General features: G+C 48.1%; 1 protein-coding gene across 3 annotated transcripts; it reads right to left on the minus strand.

Moving 5' to 3' along the window:
* Positions 1–57: 57 nt before the first annotated feature.
* slc4a2a (solute carrier family 4 member 2a) lies at positions 58–14216 on the minus strand. 3 transcript variants are annotated; one of them, XM_028019960.1, is made up of 19 exons: positions 14094–14206; positions 13835–13951; positions 11378–11469; positions 10380–10536; positions 10172–10307; positions 7547–7691; positions 6879–6951; positions 5923–6107; positions 5633–5852; positions 4629–4832; positions 4409–4557; positions 3284–3478; positions 3001–3210; positions 2481–2570; positions 2238–2404; positions 893–1146; positions 649–818; positions 396–569; positions 58–289 (listed from the first exon to the last, which is right to left on the minus strand). In XM_028019960.1, the coding sequence occupies exons 2-19, from the start codon at positions 13923–13925 to the stop codon at positions 209–211; spliced, it is 2793 nt and encodes a 930-aa protein (XP_027875761.1). In that variant the 5' UTR covers positions 13926–13951; positions 14094–14206; the 3' UTR covers positions 58–208. The 3 variants fall into 3 exon arrangements, with proteins under 3 accessions (XP_027875761.1, XP_027875763.1, XP_027875762.1); XM_028019962.1 differs by lacking the exon at positions 13835–13951 and having other exon boundaries at positions 14094–14216; XM_028019961.1 differs by lacking the exon at positions 14094–14206 and having other exon boundaries at positions 11387–11469; positions 13835–13950.
* Positions 14217–14685: the final 469 nt, after the last annotated feature.

Raw genomic sequence — 14685 nt, forward strand, 5'->3', positions numbered from 1 at the left:
GGATCTGGACCCAGTTCTGACCCGAACCGGTCCAAACTGGATGATAAGAGGCAGATATAAAGACAGATCTGTTTATTGAGGAGTTTTTACTGAGAGCAGCAGGTTCTGGTTCTGGTTCTGATCGTTACAGAGAAACATTTAAGTAAAATCACATCAGCATGTTCAAAAGCAGCTGTTCAGAGGTGCGAATGGTTCCGGTCCGATCGGGTCAGATGGGCATCTGAAGGTCCGAGTACTCGTCCTGCCCCTCCTTCTCCTCTAGGTGGGGCTCTGCATCGTCAGCATCCAGCTGCAGGTCAGAGGTCAGAGGTCAGAGGTCCAGGCTGCACCGAATCCTGCAGTTTGTGGGTTAAGGATGACATCATGGTGACATCACGGTGACATCACTGACTCACACTCAGAAGCTCTCTGGGGCTGAAGAGGCGCGGCAGCAGCAGCATCCTCAGAGGGATGGTCAGCAGCAGCATGAAAGGGAACGCCAGCGCCGCCGCCGTCGCCATGACAACCCACAGCAGGGACAGGCACGTCAGCTGGACCAGCGTGAACAGGTGCATCCGCAGCGTCCTCACCTGGGACGGGACAGGGGGCCGCAGGTCAGCAGGGACCGGGATCGGGTCAGCAGGGACCGGAACCAGAACCGGTCCTTACCTTGCGGACGTAGTTCTGGTCTGGATGGTACTTGGGAGGCATCAGCAGCAGGATGAGACGCTCTGTCAGCTGGATCCCGTTCAGTGACATCACACCCATGTAGAGGAAGATCCCAAACAGAACCGCCAGGGGGATCTGGCGCAGAACCTCTCCGATAACGATGGACAGACCTGACAGAGCCGACCCGTTCAGAACCCAGCAGTCTGGAGGTGACCCAGGTGCTGGTACCGTGACACTGCCTTACCCACTAGAACCGCCACCAAGAACCCAGTCACCCTCTGCTCCTTCACCTCCTGGATGCGCGGTTTGTCTCCAGGGTCCACGGCCTTGCTCATGACGGTCAGGGCGTTGGTATGGGTGACCGAGCGAACCGTGGCGGCGGAGAGCCACGGCAAACCAAACAGGGCTGAGACTCCGCCCACCACCACAATAATCAACAGGTCCAGATGAAACCCGGTTCCTTTCACCAGCATCCTCTCCTTCTTACTGACAATCAGCCTACAAGACAGATAAGACATCTGTCAGCTCACATCAGGACACGGGCCAGAACCTGGACCAGAACGTGGACCAGAACCTGGACCAGAACCACGCGTCAAGAGTCCAGTTCTGCTGAACATTAAGGCTTCATTCCCATCAGCCCTGTTCACTTCGCTTCAGTCCAACTCCAGTCCATTTGCCTATAAAATCCGGTGCGGTTGGTGAGGCGTGAACGCTAATCAACCTTTGACCTCTGGTCCTCCAAACCTCAGTTTGGGTTCAGTTGAAGTGAATTCTGGTTTGGTTGAAGTAAAGTGGACCTGAGAACGTATCAAAAGCAGGAAGTGGACTACAGCACAGGGCATTCTGGGTAAATACAACCAAAGCTAACATGCTAGCCTAGCACTAGCAGCAGAAATGGCTCCTGGTCTTCAGCCAAAGACTAAAGAGAAAAATCTGACGCCTCCATCTTGTTTCCATCTGGTGAAACAGGAAGTTGCTCTCAGTGTCTTCAGAGGTTTTTGTGTCATTTCCTTCTGTGGTTCTTGGTGCAGCGCCCCCACAGGCCAGGAGGGGAACAGGTTGGTTTGAGTCAGAGCCACAGCAGCTGGAGGTTTAATCTATAGGACTATCAGGTGGAAAACAGCCTATGAGTTAATAGAAATGGTAAAAAATAAATAAAAAATTTTTTGTTGAATCGTTGTTATGTAAACAAGTCCTAAGACCCAAAGTCATATTACCGGGACCTAGTCCAAAAGTCAGGCAACAAAGTTCCAAACTCTTGAGTCCAAACCAACAATTAGGACCATAATTCTAGTCATGAATCCAAGAGAATCAGGACCATGACTTTAGTCAAACGTTCCTCCTAAACCCAAACTGACCATAAACCTGGTTAAAAGTCCAGAACCACTTGAGTCTAGTCAGACCAACAAGGGTAAGTGGACCATTTCTGGTTCCAGTTTTAGGTTTTAGAAAGAGATCAATGTTAAAACAATTTGAGTCACAACTCCTAAATGTACAATGATTCCTTATTGGACCTGGTTCATCTTTAGCAGTGACACCTCTGAGGTACTGGTACTGACTACATCCCTGACGAGCAGTAAGTTCTTTACGCTGTGATCTGTGACTCCATGAAGATGAGGATGAAGACCAGGATGGCTGGCAGGATGCTGGCTCCCATCATCCAAACTGGAAACTGGCCATCAGAACCCAACGGAGAAATCAGCCAGCCACGCTTCTCCGGACTGGACACTGAGAATCCACTGGGAACGTTGAGTTTCTGTAGACCGACAGGAGCAGAGCGGTTCACCGCTGGGGTCAGCAGGATGTGGGATTAAAACAAACTGCACCCTCACCTGGGTGTAGGTGTCTTCCACACTGTAGTCCACCAGAACCATGATGAGGATCGCAATGGGGACCCCAAAGTCTCCAATGATTCGACGGATCTGAAACACAAGGAATGTGGTTTTAGATCCGCAGACGCTGGTCGGCTGATGGAGATGTCCTAAAGTCTTCTCTAGGAGAACTGAGGTCTCCAGACCAGGCTAAGAATCAAAGTCATACAACACTACTAGGCCTCATGGGTCAGTTCTGGTTCTACTGGCCCAAACTGGTCTAAGCTTTAGAAAACTGGACTCCTTCAGACGGTCTCGCAGTAAAATTTCCACGTTTTCGACAATGGACCAGTTACTGAGAATCCTGGGAGACACGGATCCAGTTGTCTCTGGTTGAGAACTTTAACCTTTCACCTCTAAACCCTGATAATCAGATTGTGAGCCTCCAGCAGGTACTTTGGGTCTGGGCTGGCCTCTTCTTCAGACCTGGTCAGGGCTGGGGGTGTACTGGCCCCGTCCCTCTGCTCTGGTAGGTACTGACCCGTCCTGGGAAGAAGGAGCTGTTCTTGAACTTCCGCAGGTAGAAGGCGATGAAGTACGTTCCCGCCATGAGGACCAGTGAGAGCAGCGCCGTGTTTGGCTCTCCGGCGGTTCCCCCGGGACTCCCGGCAGTCACCGAGAAGTTGCACAGAGACGGAGATCCGCTGTTGTTTCCATGGAAACAGTTCTGGAGTGGGTGCTCCTTAAAGATCTATGAGAGAACAGAGAAGAAGTGGAGCGCAGCGGCATCACAGCTGGAGTCTTCTGCAGGCTTCTGGACTGACCTTGACCAGCTTGGCGAAGGTCTCGTAGATGAAGATGAGGGAGATGAGAAAGGAGAAGATCTCCTGAGTGAAGCGAGAAACAAACCGAACTAGGATGCTTCCCTCCAAGGCCACAGTGATGAAGACGATCAACACCAGCCAGAAGCCGATCCAGACCCGGCCCGTCAGGTACTCGATCTCGTTGTCTTTGCAGAACTGCAGAGAAACACAGAGCGGCCCAGTTCCAGGGAGCGTCCTGACAGCTGTGGGGCGAAGCGGTTTCCACAGAGGAGATGGGAATGATGCCTCACCTCGTACAGACGGCAAATGAACATCTAACAACTGGCTTTTAATTCACATTTTCAATTAATTCAGATTTTTTTAAAAGCGGTTCCATTTCATCTACATGCCGTCCCAGTAACTAAACCCAGTATAAGGCCGTTGTCTCTCAACCTCAGGCTGGATCTCAGTGCTGGGCACATTTCCAATATTCTGCTAAAAGTGGAGCTAGTTTTTAGCTTAGCGCTTTAACATTTTTGCTAACTTTGAAAACATTTAGTGCATTTAGCTTCCCCTTAATGATTTTCTCCAGCTAAGCGCTAATTTACTTGACTGTGTTGTAAACTTTCAGTTGAATAAAGTTAGACGTCTATGTTTGGTTAGATTTGGTTATCAACTTTTAGGAATTCTTCAAGTAGCTAAACATTTATATTCATGCTCTTATTTTGAAGGGGATGAGGGCTGCTTACAAAGCAGATACGTTTTGTCTCATTCTCCACCCAGGGTGCGGTGCAATAGTTTATTCTGTACCCAGAATGCACTGCAGTAGTTCTAAAATGAACATGCTTTCTGACAAGCTGCTGCATCCTCGGTGCGTGAAGCAGCGTTACGGTAGATCCTTCCTCCAGCAGCTGTTGGACTTCAGAACCAACAAACTCACCAAGTTTTCACTTTCCTGCTGGTACTTGCAGTTTTCCTGTCAGTTTTCGGTAAACAGTTTGTTCTTTTAATGCACAAATACTGTACACATGGACATGTTGGACATTTTCAGAGTAGGCAGTCTTTATTAAATGTATCTCTGTCCTCACTGTACAGTTTGCAGTTTTCTTTCTACTGGAATCTATTGTCTGAACCAGGAGAGCTCACCGTGTAGAAAGCTTCCTCAAACACCAGCAGAGGTCCAGAGAAGCCGATCACCAGCAGAGGCTGAGCTCCCAGTATGCTGAACACGATGCCCTGCATCGCCGTGGCAACGATCAACTCGGACACACCGATCAGACCCTCGGTCTTCTCGCCTGGATCACAGGACAGAGGTTAAAGGTCGTCCTGCTGGTTGTCCTCCATCCCTGCTGAGGGCCTCGCTCACCAAGCAGTCCGCCGAAGGTGATGGCAGGAGACAAGGCAGCGAAGTAGATGAAGATGATGGCCGCCATGCACTGAGGGTTCAGAGCATCCTGAATGTCACTGAGGTACTGAGGGTACCGCCGGGTCACATCCTGGATCAGACCGCCAAAGAGACGACCCGAACGCCTCAGAGGAGCTTCGGCGGACTTGAAGGGAACCAGAGAGTCTGAGAGAGAAGATCAGCGTGAAGTCAGAGGAGAGAAAACGCAGCGACCTGCAGCCAGGCCACCGCCAGGCTGAAGATCCAGAACATCAGCCTGGCATCACCACATCACCACATCACCACATGTCAATCCCTTACTGAAGCAAAAACATTCTCCTTAGGTGTGTGTGCATGGTTGCTCCTTCTGTGTGTCTCTGTGTCGCTCTGCGATGGACTGGTGACCTGTCCAGGTGACCCAGCCTTTTGCCCTTTGACCTCTGGAGATAGGCACCAGCACCCGTCGCAACCCCACTAGAAATAAGCGTGTTGGATGATGAACAGTCTGGTTGTTGTTAGAATTATTTCCTGATGCCCTGAGCCTCTCTCTGTCTGTCCAGCCAGGACTTTTCTTCAGCTTTCAACCTCCTCAGTATTTAAGCTTCTCTTTTTCAGTCACTGCTTGCCGGATCCTTTCGTTAATTTCCTTGTGTTCCTTTGCTGATTTCCTTATTGAGTATGTTTTGCTCTTTGCTCCTGCTTGGCTTCCCGTGTATTTTATAACTCAATCTTCATGAGGTCTTCGAACCCATTCGCTGCCTCCGTTTCTGCTTTTGGGTCCAACATCAACCACCACCCATCATGACCACACTAATGTTTGAATGTTGATGCTATATTGTTATGCTCATTTCTGCTGCCTGTCCTCAGTCCATTTGTTCCTTTAACCATCATAAGTTTGATGGTAACATTTCCAGAAAAGCTTATGCAAGTAATTAATTTTGGTTTTAGTTAATAGCAGAGCCTCTAAGGAGAAGACAGTCAGCCACCTTTGTCCTGCTGAAGGCTGCTTTGCTTCTCCTGCAGCTTGCTGCTCTGCTCTCTCTCTCCGTTCTGCAGCGTCTCTCCTTGGCAGCGAGGAGCCGAGAGCAGAAGCTCCTCCCTGCTGGCGTCAGGCGGGGGCAGAAGCACGCTGCGCTGCAGGAAGCGGTCGACGGCCGTCAGCAGGTCCTGCTGGCTCTCTGCTCGGTACGCCGCCTCATGGAAGCTCTGGAAGAGAACGACCACATGTTGTGGCGCCACCTGGTGGGCGTTTCCAAGAACATGAGCAGGAACGCACCTGGTCTGACATCAGCGTGGACACGGAACGGCCGATCTGGTGGTACTCCAGGCTGGCAGTAGGAGGGCCCAGCAGGAGGAAGAGGAACCGGACTGGGACGGAGACTTCCAGAACAGAGTCCAACAGAACCGCTTCCTGCAGTCGCACAAAGGCCAGGACGGGCCGGTCCAAGAAGCCCACGCTGCCTGCAGTCACAGCACAGGGAGAAATTAACCTTCAGCAGATCTACTGGATCTACAGCACCAGGAACGTGACCTGCTGCGTCTGGACGCTCATTCACACACACCAGTCCTCTAAAAGGTTAAAGGTCATATGAACCCAGGTTGAAGTCCTGATCGGATGAAGTTGATGTAGAAGGGAGAACAAAACTTCACCTGGATGCTGCCAGGAGGTCAGAGGTCGGGTCCTGTTAAAAGTCCGTCTCTTCATGCAACACTACGTTACCCATAATGCATCTGTTTGTTTTGTAATTTCAGGTTAATCTCTGCGCTTCGATGTGATACTGGATCCACGGATCAGGAGCCGCCGTCAATCATTCGTTCATCACGTGTGTGTGAGACCTGTGTGTGTTTTTACCATGTTGGTCAGTTACTAGTCCAGGGTGGGAAATTGTTGCCGTGTTTCTCTGGCTACCAATAATATCTTAAGTATTGTTATTATAATTGTAGAGGTGAAATTTTACATCCTCTTTTCTGGAGGTTTTGTGTTGTTCACATTTATTTAACTGATCATTCATGTGTGTTGTTGTGCTGCCCTCTAGGGGATTTTCTCTGGTACTGCGTGTCATTGTTCTTACTGCATCTATGTATGGTAATTAATGCACACACACACACACACACACACCAGCCTCATAATCCGTTCCCTCAGACCGTTGGAGTCGACTGCTGGATGATCTGAAATCAGTACTCTGACCTTCACCTTGACCTTGACCCTGACCTTGACCCCCCTGTTCTTACCCACAAGGACGACGGCGGCCTCAGCTCGCTCCATCAGCTTTCCGTCAGGTTGTGATCCGCATGGCAAAGTCTCCTGCTGGACAGAGGTCAGAGGTCACCCAGCTGTGTGAGGCCATTTTCAAAATGATTGAAAAGTCAGTTTCCTAACAACAACCAACTTTCAGTCTGGTTTCCATGGTACAGAGTCTGGCCTAGTCAAAGTGCTCCAACCATAGTGCTGATTCTGTTGGACCTCGGTGTTGACCCGGTTGTGTTAGTGAACCAGTAGCAGGTTCTCATATGGGCGACATGGCAACCGCCCAGGGTGGCACCCTGAGGGCGGGGAGACAATCTAGATCTATAGCTCTACAGCTATAGATCTAGCACAGCACAGCTGCTGCTGCTGGATCAACCTGCTGGTCCTGGTTCTGGTTCTGCATCCAGAACCAAACATGAAGAAGCAGCATTCAGCTTCTATGCTTCCAGAAAACTGAAAAACAGCCGAAACCCTGAGTTCCTTTAAATCCAGACTGAAACCTGATCAGATTATTATTATTGCTTTGATTATTAATAACTGGAATATTGATCAACATGGTAGATGAAGATTCAGGTGACGACTGAATGTAACGTCTGATTGATTATTGCCGACTGATCGATGGTTTCATGGTGAGAAGCTAAACTGACTTCACCTTCCTGCTGACATCAGCCTCTCTGTGATTGGCTGTGTTCCTGGAGAGCTCTGATTGGCCGGTGCGTCTGCCAATCAGGGAGGAAAGGTCAGCTGCAGAAATGTTCCTGCTGAACCAGCGAGGATCCTGCTGATCACTGGGAGGACTGGGAGAGACAGGAAGTAGTTCAGCAAAGGATGGATGTGAGACTATAGAACCAGCTGAGAGGTGAACTGAATAATATGTGATGGACAGGTGGAGGACAGGTGGGGGCAGTGTTGTGTTGTAGTACTCGACACCTGTCTTGGTCCCGAGACCATTTTTTGATGGTCTCGGGCGCTAAGGACTCGGGATTTTATTTCAAGACCAGTGAAGACTGCAACTGTGGGAATATCACTAAACGTACAGAAAACTGTCCGGTTTATTTAACATGTTTGTTTTCACTGGATGCCAAATGCACCGATTAAAATCCAACCAATAAGGTGTTTCTGTTACTCCCCTGCCCAGCGCTCTGAGACATGCTCAGTGGTTTTCTTTGAGCGGCAGAAGATTTCTCTGTCTAATCGTCAGTAATTTAATTGAGCTGCATAAACCATCAGCTAATTCAGCAGAACTTCGCTTTCACACACGGTGGGACGAAGTCTAACTTTAATCAGATTACTGATTACTCCTTGAAAAAGTAACTTTAATCAGATTACTGATTACTCCTTGAAAAAGTAACTCAGATTACTGACTACTTGATTTGGAAAGTAACTAAGTTACATTAAAAGTAACTTTTTAGTTACTTTCAGCAGCTGCTAACAACAACACTGTGAAAATGACATTGATCTTTGCCAATATTTAATTGTAAGTTATTTAATAACAGTAACATCAACAATGTGTCTCCACTGATAAGGTTGAACTGAAGGGGAGATTTTTTAATGGTTACAATAAAAAACATTAGTAATTTGTGCAGTTTTTGTGTTTTCCACTATTGTCTGGAAAACTCTAAGGATTTTAACCCGCAGCCTCCAGGTTCTGTGTTTGGTGTCAGAGGTCAGAGGTCAGAGCTCCTCCTGCGGCTCCACAGTTCAGATGACTGCTGCACAGATTAGTGACACTTATCTTAATATTAATAATTATAATGGTGTTTAGTTGCACAACTTTACAGACTCGTTCATTCGTGGCTGTTTTCACGTTTATTGCTCTGTTCATATTAGTCTCCATGTTTCCAATGTTCTGGACATCTGGACGTCATTCACAGGTAATATATTAACTTTAACAGAGACGCAGCGGGACGGATCATCCTGGAAATGATGGACAGGGAGAGTCTGACTAAAACTAGCTGGAGGTCAGACACATTCTGGGGTTTCTGTCTGTTTATTTCCAAGCCCAAATGAACAACTTCACCTTCAAAAACCAGCCCAGAAAGCGACTCATTAAATCTGCTAGCGACTTAAAAAAAAAAAAAAAGCCCACAGCCGCTTATAATAATCGGACTTGGCGACAGAAACTCAAAATAGTTCCTGTTTTTCTACCAACAAAATCGCATCTCCCTTTTCCCTCCATTGTTTATGTTTCTGTCGCATAGAAACGGCGATCACTCGACAAGACGCACAGAGGAAATACAATTAAATTCCAAAAGAAAATAGTAACGCAAAAATGATTTTGATAAGTAACTGTAGTCTGACTACTGGATATGAAATAGCAACGCGTTAGATTACTCGTTACTGAAAAACGTGGTCTGACGTCAGTAACGCGTTACTAAGTGACGAGTTACTAAGTGATGCGTTACTAAGTGATGTGTTACTAAGTGACGAGTTACTGACGTCGCTGCTTAGAACAGAAGCTCAAAGAAAGGTAAACTCTGTGACGTGATGTTAGCAAAGCTAGCTGTACAGAGACACATAAGCATTTGTGATGGAAAAAAAAGTCACTCACTGCGCTGAATTATTGTGCGGAGGTTTGGGACATATATGGGACAACACGGTGTCCAAAAGTCTGCAATATAGTGATGTGACATTCACAAACGGTCCGATTCTTCTGAACTTCTCTTCACTAAGAAGATGTGACTGGAGCCTCACTGAGAGCCGTTCTTTGGTGCATTATATACATTGATATTGATTTAATTAGGAAATAAATAAAACACAAGAACAAAAGCACGCAGAGGATGCGCGTTGCTCTTTGATTGTTTTTGTCACCTGTCATGTGGCAGAGTTACAGCGTTGTGCTGCCTGGCTTCATGCAGCAGGACAGACGGAGGCACCGCCATGTTTAACGGTGCAGACTGCCTGTTTCTGACATGAGTGATATGGGCGGCTGCTCAGGGCGTTATCTTTTTAGGATGGCAGGAGACCTCAGCGGATTGTGGCACAGAGATGGAAGCAAAGCAGAATGAAGACGAGTTTGAATTGATAATGACACTGGTTAAATTTATTTCAGCTCTAAGTATTTAATATCTGGGTGTTTTTATGGAAATGTGGATCTTTCAGGTCAATTTGAGAAGCAGTTTTGATCATATTTCACATTTTGTCATGTAGCGCAGGGCGCCGGTCTTGGTCTCGGGTTAGGTGGTCTTGACTACAACACTGGGTGGAGGACAAGTGGGGGACAGGTGGAGGACAGGTGGAGGACAGGTTTAGGACAGGTGGAGGACAGGTGGTGTACCTGTGCGGCAGCAGCAGCGTCCTCAGCACGTTGTCTCCGTCTCCGGTTCTGACCTGCTCGCCGTCCAGCAGACGCTCCACCACCTGCTGGGCCACGCCCCCCAGACTGCTCTGCTGGAGGTCCAGAAGAACGGCGCCTGCAACCAGAACCAGAATCAGGGCTCGCTGTTCAAACATCCACCCAGGAGACCAGGGGACATCGTCCTCACCGTCGGACAGCAGCTTCTGCAGGACCAGCAGGGACTGGACGGACAGGGGGACGATGTGAGCCGTCTCCTGGTCCTCAGAACCCGTCCACCGACCCGACTCCCTCCACTGCAGGTCCTGGTTCTGGTCCATCACCAGCTCCTTCAGCAGCACAAACATCTGACTCACACGCGCACACACACACACACACACACACACACACACACACACACACACACACACACACACACACGCGCGCGCACAGTGTGACTGGAGACGTCCTCTGATGAGGCTGGACCTCCTCCGTGTCCTCTGACCCGTCTCAGCACCAAATCAGCTTACAGACCTGGCTAGAACCTGCTGAACTGGGTCAGTTCAGAACCAGAACCCAACCAGAACCTGAAATACTTCAGATTAAATCAGAACCTGAAACCCAACTGGACCTGACCTGCAGCTGTACCTGGTTCTGTCTGCTCCTCAGGGCTAGACCCAGCATACTGGAGACCAGCAGAACTGAACCTGCTGCAGAGCTGAGCCCAGACTCTACCTGATGTCCTCACCTGTCCCCGCCCCTGGATGCCCCGCCCCTAATCCCACCTGGATTAACCAGGATCAGGTGCCGGTTCCTGTTTCAGCCTCAAACATTCCACAGCTTTTGTTGTCGTCTTTCACCTGGTTCTGTTCCCACCGGGTCTCCTGATGTCCTTGTGTTGAACCCGGTTCTGACCCAGTTCTGTTCCCACATCACTAGCCTGTTAGCATGTAGCATGCTAACACTCATCCCTATTAATTAAAGAGATAAAATGATGCTGAATGACCTATGACCTATAGAGGGTCAGAGTCAACATGTTAGGCTCCTAACCCTGACCCCAGCAGGTGGCAACTCACCTGAATAATGTGTCACCCTGGTTACCTTGGTTACCTTAGTTACGTTGGTCACCTTGGTTACCTTGGTTACCTTAGTCACCTTGGTTGCCTTGGTTACTTTGGACACCTTAGTTACCTTGGTTACCTAAGTCACCTTGGTTACCTTGGATGCGGGGACGATGCGTCCTCTGGAGCTCTGCTTCACCTGGTGATGCTGAACAGCTGGAATATCATCTGACCTTTGACCTGAGTGGGTGGAGTTACAAGAGAGGAAACATGACTCTGAGTTGATTTAACTGTTACAATTTTCAAAATAAAAGCAGTGAGAAACTTGGAAGAGAAGCAGAATGAGATGATAGAAGAGGTTCTGGTTCTGATCCAGATGATCACAGCCTTCTCTCAGAGCGGTTTGAACATGTTGCTATTGAGGGATCGGCAGCAGACTGGTTTCATCCCAGTGATCCCAGTTTGTTGCTGCTTGTCCTCCGGCTCCAGGGCTGGTGGAGTCCCACAGGGTTCTGGACTCGGCCCGATCCGCTTCACTGTGGTTCCAGTTGGTGAAACCACCAGACAGCACAGGAGAAATTTTCTGCTGATGACACCCAGATTTATCTATAATCCAGGTTAATCCAGCCTGTTAGGGTAGATTACAAGCATTAAAACCTGGACGGCCCCAAACTTCCTGCTTTAAGTTCTGACCCGATTGAAGTTGTTTGTTTTTAGACCAGATCCTCTGAAGAGAACCTGATCAGTGGATCAGTGATCCCTAACCCTGAGTTATTTATCCAGGATGTTATGTATTCCCACAGGAAACAGTTTCTAGGATGACCTTGTGACCTTTCTCCAGGCTGAACTGGTTGTGAATGTGGAGAAGATGGAAGCGACGGTTCACCCTGGAAACCATCTGGACCCGCTCCAGGTTCATGCCTTTTATTTTAGTTTCCCTTTTAAAGCTCATAGAAAACGAGTTGTGAGCCTTTAAAACGAAGGTCGTGTTTTGTGACGGATCCTGATCGTCAGAACCTGGTATCAGCTGCGTTCTGATGGATCATCAGACATTTTGGATATGAATGTGCTGTCAGGTTTGGACTAGGCCGCAGCGTCTCAACGTCTCCTGTAGGAGAAACCACCACTTGATGATCCTGGTTTCTAAAACTGTGCTGCAGCTGATTTAAAGTCCCTGCTGCAGCAATCTGCTGCTGCCAGTTCTTTACGCTGCTGCAGCGTTTTCTGCTGCAGGTTCTTGGTGAGCTCAACTAAAAACCCACCTGTTTAGGATTGGATTTAAAATGTAATCAATTACAAATTTAACTTGACTTAATGTCATGTTTTAATTATTGATTCTATGTTGCTTTGTGTTTCTGTGTTTGTAATGATGTAAAGCACTTTGAAATGTCTTGCTGCTGAAATGTGCTATACAAATAAAATTTGATTGATTGATTGATTGATTGATTGATTGATTGGTGTTGGACAGAGAGAGAGAAGCGAGGATTCAGAGACGGAACCGGATTTCTTTGGATTTCATCTACCACTGCTTTAATCTGTAAATGTTTTAGTTTAGTTTAGTTTAGTTTTAGTTTAGTTTTAGTTTAGTTTAGTTTGGTTTTAGTTTAGTTTAGTTTAGTTTAGTTTTAGTTTGATTTAGTTTAGTTTAGTTTTAGTTTAGTTTAGTTTAGTTTGGTTTAGTTTTAGTTTGATTTAGTTTAGTTTAGTTTTAGTTTAGTTTAGTTTAGTTTTAGTTTAGTTTTAGTTTAGTTTAGTTTTAGTTTTAGTTTAGTTTAGTTTTAGTTTAGTTTTAGTTTAGTTTTAGTTTAGTTTAGTTTTAGTTTTAGTTTAGTTTTAGTTTAGTTTTAGTTTAGTTTAGTTTTAGTTTAGTTTAGTTTTAGTTTAGTTTTAGTTTAGTTTTAGTTTAGTCTCTTCAGAACCAGAACATTTATCTCTCCAGTTTTACTGCGTAAACCTGATCATCTGTTTCTTTCATCTCCAGATTATCTGCAGCTTTAGAATCTAATCTGATCTTCAAGCTAAATCTTTTTCTCCGTCAGTCTTTCAGCTGGTCCAGATCGGGTTCTGGTTCTGGTGGTTCCCTCCTGATGGACCTTTAATCTCTGCAGCCCACAGCAAGAGCTCAGGTTACCATGGGAACCGGCTAACCAGCTCTCCTCATGACACATTCATTCATCCGTCCAATCAGCTGCCAGCACAGAGTCAGCTGACCCGGTTCTGTCAGAACTGCTCGACTTGAAGGTTCTGATCCAGTTCTGATCCGGTTCTCCTTCAGCAGGATCAGAACCTACAGTGAAGGTTGATCCACACCCGGTTCTGGATCAGCGGTTCTGACCATCAGCAGCTGTCGGTCCTGTTTGGGTCAGAACGACCCGCATGTTGGACCACCATCAGAACCAGAACCTTCAGAGCAGCAGAGTGTCGGCAGCTGGTCCAGTTCGGACAAAGTTCTGACCCGGACCGGTTTGTGGAGACATCAGAACATGACGGAACCACAGCAGGAGACACTCGGACCTCCTCCAGAACCTTTTGGACCTCAGGAACCTCTGCAGCAGGTTCTGAACCAGAACAGGATCAGAACCCTGACCCGTTTCATGGCGCTCACCTGGAGAGTTCTGCTGGTCCAGAACCGGCTGTTCTTCGTCATCACGGCAGCAGTGAGGAAGAGGAGCCGCTGGGTTCTGGTTCCGCTCCATGCAGGGTCAGAGGTCAGAGGTCAAACCTGAGGAGCAGCAGCACAGGTCAACGGCCTGACGATGATGATGAAGGTCCCTCAGGCTGAGCTTCATCTTCATCATCACCTCCATGCAGGAACCATCAGAACCAGAACCTCCTGATGGGTCTGTGTGTGTGTGTGTGTGTACCTGCTGGGTGTGCTGGTCCGTTTCGGTGCTGCCGGATCAGAACCAGCCGGGCTGCAGCGTTTCTTATAGCGACCCATCTGTGTGGGCGGAACCAGAACCCGGTAATTATCTGAGCTGAACCCAAACATGTTTACCTGGAAACACCTGAGAGCCGCTGGAGGCGCCGGTTCCCACAGAACCATACGGACTGGACCGGGCCGGGCCAGAACCAAGCTGATGAATTTCTCCAGCATGATGAAAAGAAAGACGTCAGCAGGTTCTGAAACTTCAGAACCGGGTCCGGTCGGACCAGCTCCTGGTTCTCCTCCGTGCTGGTTTCGCTCCAGAAGGTCCTGGAGGTCCAGATCGGGTTGGTCGCTCCAGAAATCCGGTCCACTTGGTCTGGAACTGAGGTTCTGGTGGGTTCTGATCCCTACTGTGGAGGAATGGGCCCACAGTATGATACCTCCACCACCGTTCTCCTCAGGGTTCTGGACCCAACAGAAACGCACTGGTTCCACCAGTCCAGAATGCCATACCTTCCTGGACTGGTCTGGTTCTGGTTCTGATAATGGCTCGGTGTTCCTCTGATCACAGAAGCTGCTCTTCCTCC

The sequence above is a fragment of the Xiphophorus couchianus genome, chromosome 6, assembly GCF_001444195.1.
Source record: "Xiphophorus couchianus chromosome 6, X_couchianus-1.0, whole genome shotgun sequence".
In the NCBI taxonomy this organism is placed as follows: domain Eukaryota; kingdom Metazoa; phylum Chordata; class Actinopteri; order Cyprinodontiformes; family Poeciliidae; genus Xiphophorus; species Xiphophorus couchianus.